This window comes from Phyllostomus discolor, chromosome 1 (genome assembly GCF_004126475.2).
Source record: "Phyllostomus discolor isolate MPI-MPIP mPhyDis1 chromosome 1, mPhyDis1.pri.v3, whole genome shotgun sequence".
NCBI lineage: Eukaryota > Metazoa > Chordata > Mammalia > Chiroptera > Phyllostomidae > Phyllostomus > Phyllostomus discolor.
The window spans coordinates 174,842,525-174,868,102 of record NC_040903.2 but is presented as its reverse complement, the minus strand read 5'-3'; the positions used below and the strand labels follow the sequence as shown (position 1 = coordinate 174,868,102).

The 25,578-nt window shown below is 51.3% G+C and overlaps 1 protein-coding gene across 6 annotated transcripts; it reads right to left on the bottom strand.

Annotated features, from left to right (window-relative positions):
• Positions 1-471: 471 nt before the first annotated feature.
• Positions 472-23,581, bottom strand: SLC24A1 (solute carrier family 24 member 1). 6 transcript variants are annotated; one of them, XM_036009361.1, is made up of 11 exons: positions 23,404-23,581; positions 19,835-21,854; positions 13,969-14,022; positions 12,576-12,681; positions 8,633-8,719; positions 7,544-7,635; positions 4,377-4,599; positions 3,961-4,205; positions 3,133-3,222; positions 2,134-2,300; positions 472-1,225 (listed from the first exon to the last, which is right to left on the bottom strand). In XM_036009361.1, the coding sequence occupies exons 2-11, from the start codon at positions 21,722-21,724 to the stop codon at positions 976-978; spliced, it is 3,204 nt and encodes a 1,067-aa protein (XP_035865254.1). In that variant the 5' UTR covers positions 21,725-21,854; positions 23,404-23,581; the 3' UTR covers positions 472-975. The 6 variants fall into 6 exon arrangements, with proteins under 6 accessions (XP_035865254.1, XP_035865239.1, XP_035865249.1 ...); XM_036009346.1 differs by having other exon boundaries at positions 3,961-4,599; XM_036009356.1 differs by lacking the exon at positions 8,633-8,719 and having other exon boundaries at positions 3,961-4,599.
• Between the last annotated feature and the right edge of the window lie 1,997 nt (positions 23,582-25,578).

Genomic DNA, 25,578 nt, shown 5'->3' with positions numbered 1-25,578 from the left:
GAATAGAACCAGTGACCCTTTGGTTCACAGACCAGCACTCAATCCACTGAGCCACACCAGCCAGGGTGGACCTCTTATTTTATAAACCAGACTTGCCTCTACTGACTTTGAACTCTTTACCTTCTCACTCACTAGAAACAGCTGTTACTGCTGGTGAGAGTGTGCTGGAGGGGCACAGCCAGTACAGCTGTGTTGAATGTCTAATCCCTCAAGGCGACCACTTGCTGGGGACAGTGCTAACTTGGATTTTCTAATAAGGACATATTTTTAAATAGCCCTTAGAGTAGTTTTCCTTCCCAAATAGCCATTCTCCCAGTTCAAGGGCAAATTACCCATTTTAATTTCTTGGGTTACTTATTTTAATTTCACTTTTCAGAAATGCAATAAGAGCTAATGTAGTCCTTTTAAGCTATAAAATACTGGTACATGTTTTACCAATGATAATTGATTCCTGCTATACTTCATTTTTTCCCTATAGCCTTAGCTCTTCAAACTCACCCATAACTGGACTGGGAATGATTATGAACCTGGCAGAACCCCATGTTTTTGAACAGAAAAAGAGGAAACCGCACATCGCAGCATGTGCTTGGGGCAGGAGCCAGGAGGGCCAGGTACGCCTGCACCTTCTGGATCAGCAGCCCTTGAGTGATCAGGGAACTGAGCGCGGGAGCTTGTCCTGTTCTACCTGTCCCACCCCTCACCCCAATTCTCTCGTGTAGAGAACCCTCTGACTCCAGGGGTCCTTCTGGTGTCTGTTTCGGTCGGGGGTAGGAGCTCCACTCCTCCGGAAGGGAGACTGTTAATGCACAAGGAGCTGCAGGTGTTTCATGCCTGGATCACGTTCACACGGGGGGCTCTCGGCCTCCCAGTTCATCCTCCCGCGTCACGTTCGTTCTTTCATGAATGTAACGAGAGGTACGATGACTTCTGGCATGGTTCCGTGGCCCATGTCCATTTTGAGCAACAGCAACTGACTCAGACAGACACAGGACAGGATATGATTCGATCTTCTAACATCACACTGATGACCAGGAATACAAAGTAGAGGAGGAACATCGTGAAGCCCAGGATCTTGTTCATTCTCCATTTGCACGAAGCGATTGAAGAGATCACGAACAGGAGCATGAGAAAGAGCAGGACGATTGCACAGAACAAGCCGTTGCTGCTGACCGGGACGGGCTGCAGTCCGTTGAGAAGAGAGAAAAGCAACCAGGGAACAGGCAGGCTGCGAGATGGAAAAAACAATGTGAGTATTCCTCATGTTGAATTCATCCCCTGTGCTTCAGCTGTATTTTACCATTCACAAAGCACGTATTTTACCACACACACACAAATCTGTGAAATATGGCAGCAAATATTAGCCCCATTTCACAAAAGAGGATACTAAGAAAATTAAATTACATGCCCTTGGACTCACAGCTAACAACTGGGAGACTAGACTAAAACCGAAGTTTTCTGGGCCTGGGTGTTTTATTTCACACTAAATCACGTCTGTGTGACCCACCCAGACCTGTGGACGTGGGACTCTCATCTCTAAATTCTTACGATAAGGCCCAGCTCAGGATAACGTGCTTTAAATTCTTCAGTGATCAGGATCCTCCCCCCCCCCACTTGTGCCCTTTCCCTGCCCCAACCATACCCTCACATAAACGAATTCAAATTTGAAACCAAAGCCACCACTCAAGTCCAGGATGTGACTGGGGGGATGCAAATAAACCAGGAGAGTAAGGGAATGGGTCAGGAGGCTGCATCATTTGCTTATTTATACAAAATGCATGTAGAGCTGGCAGGACTCCAAATGCAAAGGAGCAGGGATATCAGGAAGCGAAAATGAGTCCTCGTCCCCCCCCACCCCCAACCCTGCAGGTCAGCAGCAGAGCATTTGACCGTATTTGGTGTTGGAATTCAATGGACTTCATTTTTCAAGTCATCTACTAGGCAGCATTTTAGTTCTGTTATCTCATCTGGCTGTGACAAATGAAGGGGGGATTCTTTGTTGCCATATAGAAACCAACGATATAAATGCCCTTCGATTCCATGTACAGGGAATGAAGCAGAAACCCGGTGAACAGAGCCAACACAAGGTTTTGCAGTCTTACTTAACGTGCCTCAGGAAGCGACTTCACCACTCACCCCACGGTGATATCAAATATGTTACTGCCCACAGAGCTGGACACGGCCATGTCTCCCAGGCCTTTCCGAGCGACAATCACACTGGTGATGAGGTCGGGGATTGAGGTGCCTGCTGCCAGGATCGTCAAACCCATAATCTCTTCAGAAATCCCTATTGTTTCACCGACCTAGTAAACAGTGAGAGTAGTAAGAAACCGTGGCAACAGCAGGTGGAAAATCTGAGGCTCTTCAACGCACTGACCCCACACTGTTGGACTCTGTGCACACCCAGCACTCCCAGGGAGCTCGGCCTGCACCCTCGGCCTGAGGGAGGTAGGGCAAGGTGGAGACAGCCACAGAGAGAGAGCAGGGCCCCTGCTCACGGCTTCAGGAGATGACTCTGCTCTTGTCTAGCTTGGACTAAAAGTCCATCTGTTCTATCACCTGTCACTGCCATTCAAACAACAGCACCCTCTGCTTCTAAAAGAACTGCCCCTCCAAAGATCTGTTTGTGTCACATTTTCATTTCTAGAACCATGGACACCCTGCTATATGCCGGGGACCAAGGGTGGAGAGAGAGGTGTGAGCAGCACGATACCGACCCTCTCAGCCTAGTGAAGGACAGAAGCTTGGAGACAACATTTACGGCTCTGTGCTAAGTGCAAAATTCCAGGTAGAGCAGAGCTGATGAAGATGCCCGAGAGGAGGCAAAACTGAGCTTGCTCTCGCGTGGGAGTACGATTCACCAGGGGGAAAGGAGTGGGAGGTGCCTGGCGGAGAGAGCGGGGAACATGGGCGGTCAGGGCAGACTGTGAAGGGCCTTCTGTGCTGCGATGTGAACATGCGACAGAGGAGCCACACTTGAAAAGCACCACAGTCACTGAGATAAAAAGTCTGCCTGTAACAGTGTAGAGACTGTACAAACACTTGATCCCTAACATTCCCTGGAAATTTGCCCTGAAGGAGAAAGGGGTCCCTGGGGCTTGCTGACACAGGGTTTAGTGCCTGCTGTTCACTCACCTGGTGAGCCCACCACACCATGAGGTATGAGAATGTGGCTATCCATATGATGGATCCCAGGAAGGTGATAACAAAAAACTTCCTAGACTCCTGTTTGGAAGTTTAAAAAGAAAGAGAAGTTGCAGGGGTGAGAGGTCTCTGGCCTCAGAATCAGTGATGGGATCAGCTGGAGGAATGATGGAGAGGGTCTAGAGACCATTGAGCTGCAATCTCTTTCTGGCGAGGAACCCAAGAGGGCCGGGCCTAGACAGGCCTGGTGGCCTACAGGGGCGTCCGGACAGTAGGGAGTGAGTTCAGCAGTCGCCAAACTGGACAGAGTTATTTGCCTGCCCCAGAACCAGACCGATCTAGGTGTGTAATGCGGCTTCTGCAACCTCTCTCTGTCCTACCCCTTCCTCTGCAGACGCAGACACGGAATATGGGCTGCCTTTGGGTGGGGTATGCTAGTCAGCTCTTTCCCTATAACTAGGGAGCTGGGAAGAAACAGCACCTGTCACCCTGGGTTTTCACAGGAACCCTGTGAAACATGGAGGGGTGTGGTGGCATCATTCCTCTGTTAAAACAGGATACGAGGTAGGAGTCAGGGAGCGGCTAGTTCACATTGCTTACAGTGGTGCAAAGAAGCCCATTCTAGGGCCTCGCAAGCCCATCCGTGTGTCCCTAGGTACATGGTCCCCTCCAGAGCTGCAAATTCTAGCCCAGATCCTCCCTGTGGTTGAGTCCTGCCAAGCTGATCGGCCCTGTCTCCCACCCCCTTGGGTGGGATGCCTAGAGACCTCCCAGCCTCCCTGCATATCGACAGCCTGGGGTTCGGCTGGGCAACCTCACCAGCCTCCGGACATCGGGCACCGTCAGCCACAGCGGGAACACAATGGGCAGGAGGAAGAGGTAAATGGCCTGCTTCTGCCGGGTCTCGGGCCACTCCAGGGACAGAGGCTCCTCGTTTTCTTCCTCTTCCTCGTCTTCCTCATCCTCATCCTCGTCCTCATCCTCCTCATCTTCCTCATCTTCACTGTCACCTCCCTCACCTCCTCCTTCACCATCTGCACCTTTCTCATCACTTTTGGCTTCGCCTTGACATTCGGCATCAACTTCCTGCTCTTCGGTTCCACCTTCTCCTTCTGCTGGGAGTTCACCTTCACCTTCACCATTTCCTCTTGATTCTGCTGGGACCTCATCTTCGCCATCGCCTCCGCCACCTCCCCCTTCACCACCTGCACATTTCTCATCACTTTTGGCTTTGCCTTGACATTCAGCATTGGCTTCCTGCTCCTCCGTTTCTTCGTTTCTCACCTCGCCATCATCTCCTTCTGTCTGGAGTTCACCTTCACCTTCATTATCTCCTTTTCCTTCTGCTTTAACTTCACCTTCGGCTTCCAGCTGAGGTTCGTCTCCGCTCTGCTGCCCACTTTGGCCGTCTCCGCCGGCCATTTCGCCTGTGCCCTCAGCTCCAGCCACAGCTCCGTCCTGCAACCCAAAGCCGACAGATTAACATGTAGTAACTTCCCTGCTTGTTTTCCTTCGCGGTTTCTTCCTATTATTTGTGTTGTTATCCTCTCAGAATGTATCTAAAACTTTAGTATGAGGAGAAAACTAGTGCAATTATTCAGCAAAATTCCCTTCACAACGTTCCCACCCAGTGCTGGTTTAGTCTTTATTCAGTCATTACTGGGGACAGAGAACTCATCGCCTAAAGCAGCTTCTGTCGTCTTTGGCAACTCCGATCGGTTTGAAGTCCACGTTTATACAAGGAGCTACCCTCTGTGTACGCGTTTACTCTTCGGAGGCACACAGAACAAAGCTAATCAGTCTTCCACGAGACAGCGCTCCTCCCTGCATTAAAGGTACGCAGGTCCCTCTGTCTTTCCCTCATATAGTGGCCCAGAGCCTCGTCCCATCCTGGTGAACTCATTCTAATTAGCTTATATCCCATGAGGAAGCTTCTAAAGCTGAATGCAGAGCAGTGTGCCGAGTTTAATAGGGTTATCACCTCCCTCATGTCAGATACTATGCACCCGCTGATGTTGCACGATATCCTTCGGTGGTTACATCACATTGCTGGGCCCCCTAACCTGCTAAACTGTTATATCACCTCCTATGTATAAAATGATGATAATACCTACTTTGGGGGGGAAGGGTTATGTGTCAGGCACCATGCTTAGTGGTATAATAATAATAGCTAGCAGTTACTATGCTTCATGAATCGGCTAATTTATGATACAGACAGAATTAAACCCATCTGATAGATGGAGAAGCCAGGGTACAGAACAGTTAACTAGCTTGCCCGTGCTCCACACAGTTTGTACGTGATGACGCTGGGATTTGCATATGGCCAGTCCAACTCAGCCGCTTAACCACCAACCTGCCCTGTTTTGCAAAGGCCAGGGCCAAATGAGGTCTTTGGCTCCCAAACCTCAGCGCGTGGGGAGCTCATTAGAATTGCACATCTCCTTGCACCACCTGGCCTGGCTGAATTAGAATCTCTGGGAGCGGAGGCCAGGAATCTACTTTAACATGCTCACAAGTGCCCCCAACAGGCCCCCTGCAGACCAGTGTTGGGGAACCATGGACTGACTCCATGCACCCCAAAGCCATTGATTCTGAGACTCCTCAGACTGGGCTCTCAGCTAGTCTATAACAACACGCTGGTCCAAGCCCTTGAACAAATGACCTGTGTGCTCGTGGAGCAGATTTTCTGTGACCATCTTCCTGATACAGCCAGGGGATGCTCAGTGATTCTCCACTCTGCTGCACGTTAAAGCCACCTAGAGGCTTTAAAAACATTCATGCCCTAGGACTCGCCCCACATAGTCTGGCCTAATAGACTGAAGGCGGGGCTTGGGCATTTTTAACGTTTCCCCAAATTATCCTACTATGCAAACCAGGGTTAAGAATCCCTGATGAAGTCAAATGTTAATATTTTTGAGGCTTTGCTTTGAACTGGGAAGGAAGAACGAGAAGATTTTGGTCCGAAGTTGCCCCTGCCCCACCTCCCCAGCCCCATCAGGAGAGGTTTCCTGGAGACGACGATGAGTCATTGAAGTCGATAGGCACAGGAGTGTCTGCCCGGCCTGTGCCCTCTTCTCTAAGAACTGTCACCCCTCAGAGTCCCTTCTTCCGCACCGAAGTCAAAGCACCCCACCTGTCCCTGCCAGAGCTGATCGGACACAGGCTGGACCCCTGCCCATGACCTGGTTTGAACATATTCTCTCTCTTCTGGGACTGGGAGCCAGTCGCTGTCTGATCCCCCAGCAGACTGGAGAACAGACTGGAGGACGGGGGTGGTGGTCCAGCGTGTGCATGCTAATACGGAGCCAGTGGGGCCAGGCTACCAGGAGGGGACGGAGCCTGCACACAGAGAAGGGGGCGTGAGGGAGAGCAGGGCATGGAATGAGAGGCCATCAGGGACCTGGACACCTTCTCAGGCCCAGGGCCAGCTCCTGGGGACACCAAGCTGGGCTCCACTTCCTGCGCTGGGGCTCTTCATCCCTTTTCATTGAGCTGGCTATCACGGGCCTGCTCAGGGCACCCACGGCACCATGAAGGTGTCTTAGACACTGGACCCAAAATTGCTGGCTTAAGGGTATGACATAATTGAGTGCTTCTGGGTATCAAGTAAAAAAAAACTGATGGAACTTGCAAACTGAATGCTTATTCATTACCAGTCACTCAACCTTATTGAACATAGTTGCGTGCTCTGAGTTTCTCTCTGTGGTGGAGACAGAGATGACTCAGAACAGATTCTGCCTTCAGGAACCTCACCACCTAGCAGGGGAACCAAGAGAGACTCATTGGAAGTACAAGGAAGGCAGCAATAAGAGTCCTGAGTGGGGAACAGTGTGCCGTAGGCATTCAGACTGGGGGATCAGGGAAGGCTGATAGCGAGGGAGGCATCTTCACTGGCCTGGAGGGAGATCGGGAGATGAGAATGGAGGGGAAAGGCATTCTGGGGAAAGAGGCCATGTGGGCCAAAGGCTGGAGGGAGAACAGCATGGAGACGAGAAGCCCATGTGGCTGCTGCATGGTGAGAGGCTGTGAGGCTGTAAAGACAGCAGCAGTGTCAGGACTCAGGAAGCCCTGTGGACAAGGCCAAGGTTACCCAGCCCCCCTGCCCCTGGCATGTCGAGCTGACTGGTCTCACTGTCCCTCAGTTGCTGATAGCCCCTAACAGTTATCCATTAGTTTTTTACAGCATGTGACAGCTGGCGACCCATTCTCCTGTATATTCCCACACTCATACTAGGGTGTTATGGTGAACTAACAGGTCCCATGAGGTATCTGATCTTCACAGTTCATTCCAGAGGAATGAACCGCAAACAGCATTTCAGGCCTTTGGGGACAAGGATTTCAGTCGGCAAGCCCTCCCCTGGGCCTCTCAAATGCCTCCACCTGAGAAGAGGCTGGTGCCTACCTGACTGCCAGGATCCGCCTCCTGGTCATCCTGGACATCTGGAGCAGGGGCAGGTGTGACCGTGACTGCAGGGGGCTTGGCTGGCTCCTCCTCTTTAAAGGATAAACACGGGACAGGTCAGAAGGGTGCCAGGTGTTGGGGGCAGCTGGCAGAGGCTGCTGGGAGTGCCTTCAGGGCCATTGGACTTGTCCACTTCAGGGCCTCAGAAGGGAGTTTCTTGTTGATAAGAAAAGGAAAATGACGTGATGTGAACTGTTGTCGTCCCGTCCACGGAGATGTGGAAAGACAAGACGGAGCCATCCCTGCTCCCCCCGTATTCACAGACACTTCCACCCTGGCCAGTGTGGCCCAGGTCACTGCGAACAGCTTGGGCAACTGGAGCAGAGAGAGGGCAAAGCCCCAGCCCTAAGGGTCTGGCTGGTCCCCCTACCAACCGCTTGGAGAGGATACTAATGAAGTCAAAGACGGCAGCTGGGAAGCCTTGGAATGTCTGGAGAGTTGGGCTCGAGTACAGGCACTTTCACTTCTTGGCTGTGTGGCTTCTGGCAAGTCACTTGACCTCTCTGAGTCTCCCTGGTCTATACAGTGGGAACAATGACTGCTGCTCTGCCTCCCTCCCAGGCTTCCTGGGCACCTTGGGCGGACTGGTGTGCTGCACAGAGCCTGCAGGGCAGCGGCTGTCTCACTGCCCTGCTCCAGCTGCCACACAGATACTGGACTTCTGTGTTGCCAGGCCTCTGGCCTTTCTTCCCTGGGGCTGCTGGTCTCAGGCCCACCCCTAGCAGAACCATCCTTGTGTAGACACGGCGGGGAAGAAATAGAGTCCAACAGTCTAATCTGCAACAAAGAAGTGGGAGCTCCACAATCTTCGGCCTGGCCCTGCCTACCCCATCTAAAGGGGGCACAGCAGGCGCTGTGCAGGCCTGCCCACGCTCGGGGCGTGGGACACCATGGACAGCAAAGTGCAGGGCAGCCCCAGGCCCTCGCCCCAGCTGCCTGGCTCTGAGAGGCCAGGGGCAGCCGCAGCCCCAGCGGACATGGGGGTGGGAGGTGGCACGAGAAAACCCGCTGGTCTGGCCCTCCTCTCACCTTCCGGTTTGCTCTCTGCTCTGGCCTGAGGCTCGGCCTTGGCCTCCTGATTCAAGCTCTCCTCGTCCTTGTTCTTGGAGGAGTGGGCTGAGAATGAGAAAGGAAACACATCTGGGGCCACAGTGCCCCCCCCCACCCTCTCGGTCGGGCTGGTCACCAGCAGCCAGGGCAGCTGCCGTGGGAGGGGAGAGGCTGCCTGGGAGCTACAACATCTGGATTCTAGTCCCACCAAAACCGTTGTTTCCAATTCTCTGCATTGTCACCAACTGGCTGTGACCTTGGGCAAGTCCCTTCCCATCTAAGCCGATTTCCTTTCTGATACAAGAACATGGTTGGTGCTGGGGGCAACAAACAGGATTTATTTCTTTGTGAGCCCACGTGATGGCTGCTTGAGTGCTGACTGGAGGGGAATCCTCCTCCATGCTTGCCGGGAGAGTGTGTGATCGGTCGGGAGATCTGCAGTGGGCAGGGCATGAAGATGTGATGACAGGGAGATGTGACTGCCATCCTTGTGCTGGATTATCTGGAAGGTCCTTTGCAGCTTACTTTCTATGAATCTACTGGGAGTTTCACTGTACCTCCAGGGGCACTGCTGGTAGCCACCTTCACAAGCCTTCCCTCTGTGGCGGGAAAGAGAAAATGGCTGCCCACCAAGCTCCCTGCCACACCCCCTGGGACCCCAGACACGGGGACCCAAACAGCGCCTCCTTCCAGAGGCCTGTGCACACGTTTCACTGGAGGCGCGCACAGCACTGTGTGCAGAAGGGAGCGGCCCTGGTTTCCAGGCAGGGAAAATGGGGAGGGCAGGTCTCTGTCAGGGGACTGTGTTGCAGGAGACATGCAAGGTGCTTTGCAGGCATAACTTCAGTGGGAGGCAGAGAGTGAGGTGCAGGGGCTCTGTGGGGCCCCCTCACAGCCGTGTAATTGGGGGAGGGGGCAGTGTGGGGTGAGGATCATGCTACAGATGACAGAACCAGGTGCTGCCATGGTGTCTCTCCTGAACTCCATGTGGGCCCTGCCTTGTGAACGCCGGTGACCTTGGAAAGCCGGGGTTCCCCTCCCTGAGAAGGTGACACCATGATATACTCAGAACAGTGATGTGGGGATCTGTGAGTCAAAATAAATAAAAACACTTTAATTGCTGCAATTTGATATTATTATCTTAGCTCAGAACCTGGAACCAGCCAGCCTGGACTTGAATCCTAGTTCTGCCACTTGCTGGCCGTGGGCCAGGCTGGGTGATTCCTTACCCTCTCTGTTCCTCAGATTCTTCGTCTGTGAAATCTGACAGAGTTGTTGAAGGAATAAATGAACTTATATATCAACTTGCTTACAACAGTGCCGGGCACCCAGAAAGTGCCACACCAGTGTCAGCTGTGACAACCATGCTGAATTAACCACAGTAGCTGAGAGCAGCTGACCCACGGCGTCTGCAGTCATGAGGCCCCACATTCCAGAGGGTTTGGGTCAGACCCTGAACATCCTCGAGTCCATAATCCAGGGGGACTGAGCAGGTGCAGTCTGGGAAACTGGGTGGGTCAAACTCTGCCTGGGTCCAGCATGGGCAGGAAACATAAGAGGTCTGGAATTTCCTCCTCTCAACCTGCCTCCTGAACTCTCAGAGTAGGCTCAGCTGCTGCTGCCTCTGGCAACAGGCTCCGTCCTGCAGAGCCATCTCTCTGGCATGTGTGGCCCCTCGAAGTGTCCTGGCGGGCCTGCCCAGGAGGTCCTCGTCAGAGCTGAGGTGTCAGGAAGCGGGCACTGCACTGCCTCCTTCACCCAAACAAGCCCAGCGCCCCCTTGGGACCGACCGAGCACTGGCACCTTCTGCCGAGCAAGAAGGGCTCCTCCGGTCCCAGTCCTGGCTCTGGGAGTATCTGCTGGCTGTTGGCTGGAGGGCCTGGCAAGAAAACCAAGCTCCCCTCTTTCCTTTTCACCGCTCATCACACGGCCTACCCTCTCACTGCGCATGCCACCAAGGAAAGCAGGTCAGGTACAGGGTGTCTCTCTCTCCAACACACACACACTCGTCCCAGTGAAATCACAGAAGAGGCGTGGGATCGCTGGGCCCCGGGAGGTAAAGCCCCTCCACAGGCTGCGAGTTCGGACCACAGATCGCTCAGGGAAGAGCTGGAATGCCTGAAAAGGGTGGAAACGTCTGACCGCCCTTTGGAAGCAGCCTATGGGAGCACAGCCACGTGTCTGGAAAGTCTCGGGAATGAAGGCCTTCATCACAGCCCTGGCCAGTCCCAGCCCCCTGGATGGAATCTCGGGGTGCAGAACCAGGGCTGGCTTCTCGGAGCAGGGCTGCGTCCCAGCGCATGCCAGCAATCATTCTCGGTGAGGGCCGTCCATGCCACACAGGCACACAGTGACCACGTACGACTGTCTTCCGAGGGACCACAGTCACTGACTCCCCAGAGCTCATTCCCTCACACGGCCTCTCAGCTCTCAGCTCGGCGGATCATCTCCTTAGTATCAATCTCCTCCGACCTCGGCCTGGCCTGGACATCACATAATCCTGTTAGGACAAGTAGGCCAGCTGGCAGCTGCTGGTCGTGGATGTGGCCCAGGCGGGGGGGCCCTGCCATCCCACTGAGAAATCTTTAAGACTTTGCCAGAGTCGGCAACTTCCTGAGGAGCAGCCAAGCATCACCCAGAGAAGCAGCTCCCCTCATGGCACAGCAGCACCAGGAACACATAGGCTGCCAGGGGCTGCGGCCCACTCTCAGACCCCAGCGGTCCTGTGTTTCTGGGGCTGACGCTTGCAGATGGCCGCTCTCAGTGTCCACCGAGGCTCTCATTAAGGGTTTTCTACAGAAGGCTTGATCACCTTGTCTTTCACTCTGCTCTTCACAGGACACTATACTTCTTTTAAACACCCAAATTCCACTATTATGTCTGAAGAAGATACTTAAGGGCTTGAGGAATTTCTGAGCCTGCCAAATTTGTCCCAGGACCAGAAAGGTCCGTCAGAGTGCTCCCTGGGGGTCAAAGGTCAGTCTCTACTGTCACACACTGCTCAGTCCTCCGCCCACCTGCCCAGCTGTGACTGCGACCCCTTGGCTTCTGCCCAAAGGCCCACCTTCCCTTGATGGGCCTTCCGCCTGCACTCCCAATTCTGCACCAGAGCTCCAGGGATGTAGGGTGGGGGGACTCCAGGAGAGCAGGTGCATACCTGAGGGGTGCCTTGTGGGGCCCTGAGAATCATGTTGGGGGACGCTCTTTGGGGAAGGAATTGGTGAGATGGATGGTGAGGGTCTCAGCTGCCTCAATCATTTGTCAAGTTGGACAACAGCCCTCACTGCCCTTTGGACCCTCAGCATCCCCAAAAGTGGTCCTGCCAGCTCCCAGGATGTCCTTTGGGACTCCCGGTGTGGGTGGGGGGGCATGGCAGGGAAGCCTTAGCAGTCTTCCTAGGACACCAGGGCTAAATGCAGAGTGAAGGGAAGTGCCATCAGGCTTCTGGCACCTACAGGAGGTTCCCCTAGATGTGACCCTGGCCCACCAGCTGAGCCAAGCTGCCTGGCAGGAGACTCTGCGGGACACAGGAGCCAACTTGTGGGCAGTGGGCTGCGCAGGGAAGGTGCTGAGGGCAGTCCCAGCGTGGGCTGTGCCGGCGTGTGACACTCGAGGCTCACAGAGGCAGGTGAACCTCCTCATTTTACAAGAGAGGACAGACAGGAGAGCCAGGAAATCGTGGATATGGATACCTAAGGGCCGTGGCTCCTGGGGGTGCCCTCCCCTACCAGGGAGTTCCCTGTCCTTGTCTCCACCCTGTCTCCCAATCTGACTACCACCCGCTCTCCTCTGCCACCTCTCTGTTCCCTCTCCCACCCTCACCCCGCCCACTGCCTATCAGTTTTGCGGGTCCCAGTTGTTCAGCTGCAGGAGGGACGGAGTGGACAGGGAGATCATGCAGGTCTGGGGAGGCCTTGCTTACCTTCCCCCAGGTCCAGGCTGTGGAGCATGAGCCAGTAGATGGTGCTGCGGATGGTGCTGTTGTGCAGAGAGGCTGAGCTGCTCCCTCGGGTCAGCACGGAGGTGAGCTGAGCAGGAGAGAGCAGCACAGGTCTCAGTGGGCCCCTGGCCGAGCCCAGGGAGGAGCCACCCGAGGGCCTCCCTCCCGGTGAGATCAGCACAAAAGCACGGGAGCCTCATCCTGGCCTCCCTCGTCCTGCACCTCAACCAGGAGAGTTACACTGCTGTCTGTCTCAGCCTCCCTTCCACACTTCCATGACCAACTAATTCTACCGACTGAATAACTCCCTGAGGTCCCAGCCGGGAGCAGCAGGCGGTGCGTGCTGAGGATAGCACATCACCAGGGGTTTGTCCATCGCCCAAGAACAGACTCCGAGAAGCACACACTCCCCCACACACCACACAGACAGTGTGCAGTCCACAAACAGCACCGTGGGGCTGCAGCACTGCCGCACTCCCAGAGACAAGGCTGTGAGCCCCTTCTACAAGACAGGAAGGGAAACTCAAGGAGTTCATGAGGGGTATAAATGAAAGTCAAGGCTGGCACCTGGGTCTTCTGATTCCCGTTTCAGATTTCTTTTTTTTTACCCATGTACTCCAGAACCTTCCCAGGCACACACATACACAAATCTATAGGTACAGACACAAAGATGTGACACACTTATTCACAGCGACACACACAGATTTACAAAGGAGCATCCAAAGACAGCAAACACTTGCAGCGTCTTCCCTCTACCCTATCCCTCTGCCTCTGAACTCTTCTGCCATCTAGTGGCTGTGGTAACACAGTACTTTACAACAGGCCCAGGGATTCTCTCTCCTGATGGGGGAGATTTAGTTCGGACCCAGCCTCTCCTCTCTAAGGTCCCCATACTTCTTCACAGCTACCCCATAGGCCAAAGGCAGCTAAGACAATTCTTCAGAAACTCCAGGCTCCCCTGCTCCCAGTGCCCCTCTGAAGGCTCCCCTAGCCCTGGGCATTCCAAAGCCACAGGTAATTAGGCTTTTGATCAATCACAGCATGTTGGGGTTACAAAGCTGGACGTGAGTTCATCTAGTCCAGTTGTCCTACAGGTGCAGAACCTGAGGCCCCAGCTCATCCAGTGGGCTAGTGGCAAAGCGAGCAGTGACAGGCTAGCTCCCAAACTGGCACCTCCTCCAAGGCCACCTGGGGTTGCAAGTCCCTGGTACAGGAGCCCACTCTTCCCCTGGCTCTCCCTGGCAGCAGCCCCAGGAGCATGCTGGGCCGGAGCACAGCCCAAGATGTCCAGCATCAGGACCACAGTGCCCTGAGCCTGAGGCTGTCCTCCGAGACCCCACAGTGCCCTCGCCGGCAGATTCCACACGGCACCCACCTTCAGCTTCTTGTTATCCTGTAGCTCATCCTCCGCAACCGCCCCATCACCTGGCTGCAAACAGGGACAGCAGTCACAAGACGTTCGGAGAAACCCTCGCTTTCTCCTTCCTTCCCTCTCTCTCCAGGAGGCCCTCAGCTTGGAACACAGAGACACACCCAGAGACAACCCAGCCTTCCACAGCCCAGCTGCAGCCTGCACACATCGCTCCCACTCAGATACGTCCACTCGCTGCAGCCCAGGGACACCGCCTGTCTTTCAGTCCCCCGGATGCGCCGTCCTCTTCACCCACCTTGAAACCCTGATCATGGGGTGCCCACCTAGTTCTCTTCTATAGACTTCTACTCTTTTCCTTCATAACACTTTCCTACTTTATGTGTGTTAGTGATATGTTAGCAAACATGCAAATAAATCTATTGCCCACTAGCATCTTGAAGGCAGACTGCCTATTTCATTCGCCCTGTGTGTCCTGCATGGAAACACTGCAAGGGTTCAATAAATATGTGTTAAATGAATGAATGGCCTTCTAAATATACCTAATCTATTCCAACTTCTGTCACTTTGTCCATGTCTTTCCCTCTGCCTAAAATGTCTTCTCCATACCTCTGCCAAATTTTCAGAAAATTCAGGGTAAATTGTTTTTATTCTTTTTAAAATATTTTTTAAATTTTTATTTATTTTTTTTTAGAGAGAGGGGAAAGGAGGGAGAAAGAGAGGGAGAGAAACATCAGTGTTTGGTTGCCTCTCATGCACTCCCTTCTGGGGACCTGGCCCACAACCCAGGCATGTGCCCTGACTGGAAACCAAACCTGTGATCCTTTGGTTTGCAGGCCAGCACTCAATCCACTGACTGAGCCACACCAGCCAGGGCATCTTTTTATTCTTTTAATGCTTACCCAAGGATATGTTCACTGGTTTTTAGAGAGTGGAAAAATATCTCACATCAATATTTTTCTCCCCAGAGAGAGAAATATCAATGTGAGAGAGAAACATCAATCAGTTGCCTCCCATACATGACCCAACCAGGGATCGAACCTGCAACCTAGTTATGTGCAAGAATTGAACTCATAACTTTTTGGTCTGTGGGACGATGCTCCAACCAACTGAGCCACCTGGCCAGGGCCAGGGTGAATTCTTTCTGATACAAAGCTTTCCACCTCACCCTCATTTGAGGTCAATTTGATCTCTCTTTCTCCTAAAAAGCTATATAACAACACTGAGCACATTGTTGTGAGGCCAAAGTCTGGCTCTGTAAAAAAGTAAGAGCTAGTGTCCTGGGGAGCTGCTGGGAGTCAGCTGGGAAGTGGGACAGCCCTAGAATCAAGATGAAGGCTCATTAAGTGCACAGTATATACTGTCTGGACCACCAGCTTGCCACTTTGCATTTACTGCCATTTAAACTTTAAAAATGTATTGTTTAACTTTTCACATATATGAGTTGTCTACCAAAAATAAGAAGCTAGACTTCTTATTTTTGGGGCCATGAAATGAACTTACAATATAGGCATCTCTGTTCCCCTGACCTGTGGCACAGTGTCTTGTGCACAGTAGGTACTCACAAAGGTGAGTGACTAGATACTCCCAAGTGGCCTCTATCGCCATCTTCAGGCAGCAAGGTCACTAACAGCTGACCCCAGTAATGTCTTCACTTTCTCATTACCTCTTGCACCCCACCAACCTCCACGGCCAGGACCAGAACTGGAATTGCTACACTCCCTTTTCTGTTCACTCAGAAAATTAAGAAAATACTGCCTAAGCTAGGGCTACCCACTCCCCATCCACCCAATATATTCATTCATTTAATTCTTGTTTCCCGAGCACCCACTTGCTTACATCACGCTGTGCTGTAGGGATTCAAAGATGCTTTAGGATGCAGATTGTATGTCCCGAAAGGAATTGAGGCAAATGACCACACAAACACATGACAGATCAGAATGTGTTTCAAGAAATGAGAGGGACAGATAAAGGTGCTCCCGGGATGGACAAGAAAGGCTTCCTGAAGTGAACAGAATTTGGGTAAGTGTTGAAGGATGGGGGAGGTCTGAATGCTTGGATACACAGCGAGTGAATGAACAAATGATTGAACAAATGAACAAATATACAGATGAATTAAAGAGTCTTGTTTCCATGGTGTGGTGAATATCACATTTGCCTCACAAATGAATGTAATGGAGCAGAAATAACAAATGTGGATACGGAGCGGGGCACTGCAGGTTTTCTGAACAAATCCCTGCCTTTTTCCCAACATACCTGTAAGTGCACTGGGATGCTGGGATCTACAGCGCCGCCCCCACTGGCCCAGCCACCTCCCTGCACATCATACCCAACCTTCATCCAATGAGTTCTTGGAGGCAAAGAATGCTTAGGAGCCAGGACACTCTCCAGGATGGCCAGTTCTGGCCCAGAGGGGCAGGGGAGACACACTTTTGTCCCCTGATGCTCAGGCCTACTGATTTGTCTGCAACTCTGATTTACTCAGCCCAACTACTTCTCGATGGGCTCATTGTTCACAGCACATCGCTCTAACCTCAGTATGCACCTTAACTTTCTGAAGCCCCTCGCATCCATTCTCTCATTCAATACTGGTAACTCTATGAAGTAAACAAACTAGTGTTATTATTGCCATTTTGATAGATGAGAAAACAGAGGCAGAAATATTCTGTGACTTGTACTCACAAAGATAGTGACAATCCCAATCTCCTAACATCCATTCATGGTTTTCATTGCTGCCGTTGTTTTTCCTAAATCACATTTCTTCTCCCAAGTATAATAAGAACATGAGATCAAATCTACATTCCCTAGTGTCCGTTTCAGATTATTGAGGTAAATGGACGTGATGTTTGCCTACATTTGGGTGTGGCTGAGGGCTCATTCATGGGTACAGTGCCAGCAGTACGTGCTCTCAGAATATGCCCTTATTATAAACACACTCCCACGTCCACCTCTCCCTCCACACCATTCTCCCTCTTCTCCCTTCAGCCTCGCCACCCCACTTTTCCCTTTTCCTCATGAAAATTAGCAAAGGGGCTGAGGAAACTGAAGAGGATGTCTTCATGCCCGCCACCTGTGATGGATGTGTCTCTCTGGGAATGAGCAACGGGTCCCTTGCAGCTAGCTACTCATAGGAACCTGGAGAGGAAACATGGTGGCCCCTCAGGGGGCGTGTCCTCTGGATTTCCAATTTCTATCTCCCACTGATGTAGCAATTAATCATTGAATTCTCCCCTTCTAGACACACATCCCTGACGCATTTCCCTAACCACACATTAGTCAGACTTCTACAAAAACATTCATTCAGCAAACATTTACTGAACCCCTGGTCTGAGTCCTGCCTTCACCCAGGTTACACTCTGGGTGGGGACCCTTCACTTTATCCCTTCACTGAGCACAGTCTTCCACCCTCATCCACTAATTTTGATCCACTCATGTGTCTAGGCTGGAAAGCCAAGACTCTACCCAAACTCCTCCCTCTCCCTCACAGCCCGCATCCAATTAGCTATCAGACCTAGTCCTCGGGAGTCCTCAAATCTGGCCTCATCTTTCCACTCTCCTGCCTACATTCCTGCAGCAGCTCCTGACTTCTGATCTGTTCTTCTTCTGTTTCATTTTCTACCCCTCAGCCAGTGATTTTCAGAGCAAAGCACATCATGTCCCTCCCCTGCATCTTGGGGGCCCACTGTCCTCAGAAGGGAGTCCAGACTCCTTAGCTGCGCACACACCAGCCTGCTGCTCTCCTCTAGTCCAGCTCTGTCTAACAGAAACAGAGGGCAAGCCCAATCAAAACAGGTATAGTTCTTGAGTTATTTGGACTCCTTTCTAGCAGACAGCAGTTAGTGTTGGGAAGTCCAAACTACAGGTGTTTAATTTTAAATAAATATAGGTTTGCCTTCAAGGGTAGCCAGTAATTGAACCTGCTTTTTTAAAAAATAATTCTGTTAATCAAAACTCATCCCGGATCTGTTTCAACAAACAGCTAGGCACAGAGGTGCCCCGCTCTCACTGGCTGGCAAACAGCTGCTATGGAAGCCCTTGGACAGCCTCTGAAATCGGTCAAAAATTCTCTTTTGAAATCATGATCATGCTTCACATCCTTGGCAAGCTTTGCTGTGATGAAATGGCAAATTCAGAATTTGTAAAGTTTAAATAAAAACAAAATTACTATGAAGGACTGGGAGGCAAGTTATTGACCTTTTGACAACTGCTGACCTGACGCGCACTGGGCATTAGATGCTCTTCGCAGAGGAGGGTACCAGGCTCCACAGCCACCCAGAGCAAGGCCTACCCCAGAACTTCACTAGAGGGAGGCTCCTGTTCCTTCACAGTGAGTGATGTGACACTCTGGGCCTCCCTTTCTTTTTTAAGCAGCTGGCTTCCTGGAGCAGTAGCCTGGTGGGAACAGAGCTGATTGGGGGCATTAGGATTCTGGATTCCAGTTCTGATACCTGCTGGACTGTGTGACCTTGGGCAGAACATTTCTCCTTTTTGGGCAATCTGCAAATACGGCCACTGGGGCTCGGTTGATCAGATCAGACAAATAACCATTGTGCTGGGCCTGCCAGAATTGAGCTCACTCAGACACAGGACATTATCGATGAATGTTAGAACTAGACAAGACCTTTTGGTGATTAGCTGGACTTTGTCACTTTCCCAAAGAAGGGAAGGAACCTGTTCAAGGTCACACAATCAGAGGCAGAATTGGAGTAGAAGCCAGGTTTCCTGCCTCTCAGTTCCGTGCTCCAGCCAGAACACCACATTATCTCAAAAACCCTAAAGGAAGCACACTTTATCTCCTTTGCGTCCTGTTTCTCCCAGACATGCTTCTGAGTTCAGTCTCCATCCTGCCCACTCATCAAAACTGCTCAGGATTAAGTAGCTAAATCCATATACTCTTTGCACGCAAAATTTTGCTCACATCAGGGGCTTCTCTGAGACCTGAAACAGGCAGGCGGTGAGCCAACCTTTGCCCAAACTTGGCCTGTAGGAGCAGGAGAGAAGTGGGGTCTGTGTTCCCCAGGGTGCCCTCACTTTGGAGTCTCAAGGAGTAGACTATACCTTCAGGTGAATTTTCAGAGATGACTTCCCCGATTTAATCTTCTAGATTACTGAATCATGCAATGAGTTTCGTAAGAAGGTCCCTCGTGGGTACAGAGAATTTCTTGGAAAGGAACTTTGGGGCCAGGAGAAAGCCCCAGAGTTTGCGCTCCTGGTATCTAGTCTCCTGTCCGCACAGAGAGAGGCTCTGCACTCAGGGCTGGCTTGTCTGTGGATGAGTGGAGCGCCCACCTTCTCCACTATTTTAAAAGCAAAATAAAGTCAAAATATTCTCCCCCCTTCTTTCTCAGACCCCATCCAAGCCACCAGACCCTCCAAGTCTGGAATGTGAACAAACAGGACTAAAGTGAGGGCCCTAGGTAAACCCTAGACACCACACACATGGAGAGTTGATCACTTTTCCCTGCCTGGCATCTTCTTGGACATTTCCCAAAGCCCAGTTCAAATGTCATTCCAAAGACCCAGTCAGACCAAACTGGGCTCAAACCCTGACTCCACCACCTATTTGCTGTGTGACTCTGAACATGTGCGGTTCGGTTTCATTAGGCCTCAGTTTCTCCCCCTGCCAAAGGGGGATCATAACAACAACCATTTAGAAGATGATTGGATGCTGAGCCAAGGTCGCTCTTGGCAAAGGCCCCAGCATAAGTGCCTGGCAGAGAATAGGCCTCTAAATGTTGAACGAATAGCAAGAGAACCAGAGCACCCATCTCTCCAGATGTCTGACGCAACGTTTTCTATTGTTTAGTCCTGGCCTTCCCCCGACCCTTTTGCCCCAAAGGGGCTACAGAAGCCTGAGCTAGCCTGTTCTCACCTTGCTGAAGTCCCCTAGGGCCATGACCTTGGCCACTGGCCTCCTGCTGAGTTGCTCCTTCATCCAGAGCTCAAGCTTCTTGTTCCACTTCATGGTGAACACATAGAAGGCATAGGCCAGCAACAGCAGCAGGCTCTCCCACCAGACAATGAGGCTGTCCAGGAAGAAGAGAATGAGCATCATCAGGTCAAGGATGTAGAAGGAGACATCACGGAACAAGGGCCACCAGGTGAGGTTGAGGATCTCCCGGGAGAAGAGGGCACAGGTGCCGATGACAAAGAGGATGTTGAACACAGCAGAGCCCACGATAGTGCCGATGCCCACATTGCTGTGGGAGATGAAGACGCCAATGAGGGAGGTGAAGAGCTCGGGGGCAGAGCCTCCGGCAGCCATGAATGTGGCACCTGCCACGTCCTCAGAGATCTGCAGCTTGTCTGTGATGACACCCAGGGCCGGCACAAAGTACTCGTCACACACAATGGCCAAGGCCACAAACACATACATCATGCCAAAGATGTGCAGGACCACCCAGCCCTGCCGCCGCTCCTCCAAGCTGAACAGGTCTGGGGGGTACTCTGCCTTGGTGTGGTGGTCCAGCTGGCTAGGGGGCAGCGCTGAGGGACGGGGACTGGGCGTCTCTGCGAGCAGACCCGTTGTCAGGCTGGGGGCGGGGAGTGTGGGCACGGCTGGAGCTGGCTCCACAACCACACAGTGACGAACCTGGGTAGTTGGGTCTGCCTCGGCGCTGGGGGCTGCTGAGGTGCTCGGTGCTGTGGAAGGTTTCTTCGCCAGCCCCCAGAAGGTGGCTAAGGATATTCCCATGGTTGGTGCGGTGGTTCTGGACGAGAGATTCCTAACCATCCAAGCAGTAGTAGAGGCTTTGGTTGCTGCTGGGCTGCTTCCTATCGTGGTGCTAATCGTCACCTGCCCCTCAGAGATGGCTGCAGTGGGCTCTAAGGCCGGTCCCTGGGAAGTCGTCAGGTTGTCCTTTCCCACTAACCCCCGAGGGTTGGTCAAGCTGTTATTGTCCATTCTTCTGGGGGTAGACAGGGTGCTCTTTTCCGTCACACTCCGAGAAGTCAAGATGTTTGTTTCTATATCATTTATCAGGAAAGTTGGGGTGTTATCAGTTACTCCCTTCAGAGTAGTTGGGGTGGTTTCCTCCACTGTTCCCTTGGAGGGGCTGGTCTCCAATGCTTTGTAGGTTGCCACAGTTTCACTGTCTTGCACTGTCATTCTGGGGGTGACCCCATGGTTTCTTGCCATTGTCCTGAATGTAGACAGGGCAGTGTTTACTACTCTACCATGTGGAGATGGGGTGTATTTTCTCACTTTTCCCCTGGCTTGAGTTGGGTGGTAGTGCTTCACTTCTCCCCTGGGTGTTGTTGGGGTGTAATTCTTTGCCGTTGATCTGCTTGCAGTTGAGGCGTACTGACTCAGTACTCTACTTGGTGTGGTTGGGGTGTTTCCCTTCACTCTTTCTGTGCCTGCTGCTGTTGGGCTGTAGTTGTTTTTGGGTATTGTTGGAGAGGTGTTGGCGGTTGTTCTGGGTGTGCCGGGGGTGTTCTCCATTGTTATGTCAGGCATCACTTCCTCCTTGCCCATTGTGGCTTGGGGTGTCAGTTTCTCACCCTCCATTTCAGAGCTAGCTTTTGGAGGGTCACTGCTCCCTGTCACCATCTCATTGGGAAGGTCCCGGCTGGCCAGTTGTACAGGGTGTTGGGAAGAGAATGCTGCCCACAGTGAGGGGAGGCCCTGGGGGCTCCTCAGGTGTTGGTAGGTAGAACCAATGATCAACATTCCCAGGAGGAAGAGGAAGCGACTCCATTGAAGCCGTTTTGGCCGAAGTAATGGCCTTTCCTGCATCCCCATCCTGATCAACTTCCCCATGATGACCAGTTAGGCCAGGTTACAGAAAGCCTCTCATTCCATCCACTGAAAGATGGGGGCTGTTCTGGGATTCAGAGGGATGATCAGGGAAGTTTTCTCCATGAAGCGCAACTAAGAGATATCCACAAACCTAAAGGAGAAAAAAAGAGAGGAGGAGAGAGTTTATTTGGGATCCACCAAACCCTCACCTGGAAAAGAACAACGATTCATGCAGGGGTCTTTGTGGTAGAAGACAGTTGTTTCTGTTGGAGCAAAACTGCCTCTGCCCCCTGCTTGAGGGAGCAATGCCTGCTCCTGGGGAAAAGAGCACAGAGGGGTCCTCTGTGCTGGGCAGGCAAGCCAGCAGCCCAGGCTCCTGAGCCGGGTCCACCAAGGTCTGCCAGCACTCCTTGGGTCCAAGCCAGAATTGCTGGGAGTTCAGTCATCGCTAGCTGGTGCCGCAGGCCACAGACCTCTCCTTATCAATGGCATAAGGGAGGTAAAAATATATGGTTTTAAGCTTTAGACAAAAAGAGACAACAGTGGAAGACAATGCCAGAGACATAAAAATTCTGCATGTTTTTTTCAGACTGACTTAAAACAATTCCACCATATCATCCAGAGAGGACAAAGCTCAAAAGTTAATGTCACAAAAGTTCCCAGGCAGTGTGATGCAGTGGGAAAAACATGGAGAACAGAGTCAGAGGCCTGGATTCCCAGCTATGCTGCTTGCCAGCTGTGTCACCCTGGGCGAGCTGAGCCTCAGTGCCTTATCTGAGGGTGAAATGGGTATGGCACCTATGTTGATTATGCAAAGCTGACCTCTGGAAGGACATCTGGAGAAGGGAAACTAAAGGCCAGGGATCAAAAGGAGACTTACTTTTCAGTATATATTATTGTTCAGTTTAACCTTTTAACCTTATTATTATATAGATCACATATTTTTATTTTAATTTAACTTAATAGAAATAACAGTAGTAATAGCATCTAGCTATGTACATAGTGATAACAAGACCTATGCCATAGGAATGTTGGGAGGGGAAAACACACAAGGTCTGTGAAAAGCATGGCGCAGAATTGGGCGCTACATGAGGGCAATTTTACATAAGGACACAGGAGGAAAGAATATGAAAAGCCCTCCAAGAATCCTCAGTTTACAAAGAAGGGCATGGAGGCCCAGCCCAAGTAAATATTTATTAAATCGCTAATCCATGTTCACAGATTATTACAAAACAGCAACTAGAAGTGACCAGTTTTGCATGTGAAGTAATCTGTTAGAAGTGAGATGAGAGACCCATAGAATCTTCGGTAATGAAAGGTAGAAGGAGTTGCCGACACTGCTTCATGTAACTCCTCATTCGGAACACGAACACACGGAGGTCCAGAGAGGTGTGACTTGCTCTAATGCCCCAGTCTTTCCAGAGTACCACACTACAGATACAAATGCAACTGTCTTTAAAAGCAAAAGAAGGACTAGCAAAAGGAGAACTACAAAATAATTGATTTTCCTTCTTTGTCCTTGATCCCTATAATTGTCTTTCCACCGTCTCCCTGTCCACCCTGTCCCTTGCCATAAACTCAACACTTGGAATCTCCTAAGGAAACTTCGGAGGCTCTCTCCCTTTCTGGTATGCCTGTGTCCTGTAATGGAGCAGACCTCGCATCCCAGCTGATCGGTCCTAGCTAATCACATCATTTACCTTCAAACCTGGACATCTGGGTGTCTTCTCAGTTCTGAAAACTTGTCAACCCAGGGTCTCAAAGAGTGGGTCTGAAGCTGGACAGCAGGGAACACCCCATTCTCCTGCCCCAGCTCTCCTATGGATCCTAAGTTCAAGGCGGGGCCTGGTGTGAAGGGCACCTCAGAGGAGGGATACCCAATCCCTGCTAATGCCGCCTCTAAGAAGCTTATCAGGACATCGTGCAAGTTCTGGGTCCAGGTGCCTCCGCCAGAGAATAAGAGGGTGCACCTTCCACCAGGGACGCAAAGGGGCCCCTGCAGTCAAGGGGAAACTGGGCGAACTTCTCAAACTTGCTTCTAAGCTCTGGGAATGAGAGGTGGTCTGGGTTTTCCATGCTTATGGGAAGGAAATATTCAGAACTTTGGCTCTGTGGGAACCAAGAGAAAGTCTTGGGGCTTAAGAGATCAGAAGACCACAGCACCAGGCTCCATTTGCTACTGTGTGATTCTCAATGTCATTAATCTAAATGTAAATGTGAAGATGATAATACCCGGCCTACCTATTCGTAGGGTGGATGTGAGAATCAAATTTTTAAATGAGCAAATATCTGCTCAGTTTTGCTGTGAACCTAAAACTGCTCTAGGAAATAGTCTATTTTTTAAAAAAAATGAGGGAATGTAGGGAAGATAATTTACAAATTTTAAAGCATATCACATATACAACTATCTGATTAGACCTACAGGAAACCCTTGGGGGAAGAGGGCACTGACAGATCCTGCCAGAGCAGACTGCAACACCCCAAGATACCCCAGGAGATGTGTCTCTAACTCAAGGCTGGAGCCAAAGGAAGTGGGAGTGAAACCAGGCAATTGGGAGTGTCACGCTCCTACCCATGAACCTGGCGGCCACTTCAGTGATTCAGCTGACTCTGCCTGACACTTACTGATTGCTCCTTTCTCACCTCCTGGTTTCCCCCAGTGTTCATGGATAGCATGCCACTTTGATTGCTCTCCCTGGAAATACCAGGTAACCCCTCCCCACCTCCCACCTGCTCTACTTCCCCCTGAGTGGCCTATAACAGCGAGAAATTACCAGTTTCTTCTCCCGAAGCACACAGAGGTGCCTGCCCTGTGGGAAAGCTGTCTGCATCTCTGGGTGTCCTGGAGTCACTCTGAATGTTGGAAGCCTTAAGTAGAGGGGCTGAGCCCTGCTCACTACCACATCCTTGCCTTCAGACTCCTGCAGGCAGAACCAGATCTAGTTACTTTGCCTCTTGCATAAACTATCCGACAGTCTCAGCCTGGTCCAGAAAGATGGAAAAAGGAACCCAATTCACAGGGTGGAATATTATTTAGCACTAAAAAGAAATGAGCTATTGAGCCATAAGCAGACTTGCAAGAAACTTAAATGCATATTACTAAGCAAAAAAATTCTAATCTGAAAAGGTTAAAACTGGTCCTGGCTGGTATAACCCAGTGGATTGAGTGCCAGCCTGTGAACCAAAAGGTCGCTGGTTCAATTCCCAGTCAGGGCACATGCTTGGGTTGCAAGCCATGTCCCCAGTAGGGGGCACATGAGAGACAACCACACATTGATGTTTCTCTCCCTTTGTTTTTCCTTCCCTTCCCCTCTCTCTAAAAATAAATAAAATTTAAAAATCTTTATTAAGTGTCCCAGGTTCGATTCCCAGCCAGGGTACATGCCTGGGTTGCAGGCCATAACCCCCAGCAACCGCACATTGATGTTTCTCTCTCTCTATCTCTCTCCCTTCCCTCTCTAGAAATAAATAAATAAAATCTTTAAAAAATCTTTATTAAAAAAGGTTAAAATTGTATGATTCCAACTATATGGCATTCTGGAAAAGGCAAAACTGTGGAGACAATAAAAAGACAGTGGTTGCTGGAAGTCAAGGGAGGGGGTGGATAAAAAGGCAGAGCACAGAGGATTTTTACAGCAGTGGAACTACTCTGTAGGATAGCACAGTGGTGGATACATGTCATCACACATCTGTCAGACCCACAGAAAGTACAACACCAATGGGACCCCTAAGGTAAGCTATGGACTTTGGGTGCTAATGATAAATCAACGTAGGTTCGTGGATTGTAATGAATATATGACTCTGGTATGGGATGTTGCTAGACTGTGTGTGTGTGTATACAGAGTACATGGAACTCTGTACTTTCCACTCCATTT

Coding starts and splice junctions, on each gene's coding strand:
- SLC24A1 (XM_036009346.1), bottom strand. CDS start 21,724: ATGGGGAAGTTGATCAGGATGGGGATGCAGGAAAGGCCATTACTTCGG. Junction 7,636..8,632: donor AGCAGAGAGCAAACCGGAAG/GTGAGAGGAGGG, acceptor TATCCTTTAAAG/AGGAGGAGCCAGCCAAGCCC. Junction 2,301..3,132: donor TGGTGTGGTGGGCTCACCAG/GTGAGTGAACAG, acceptor ACTGTTTACTAG/GTCGGTGAAACAATAGGGAT.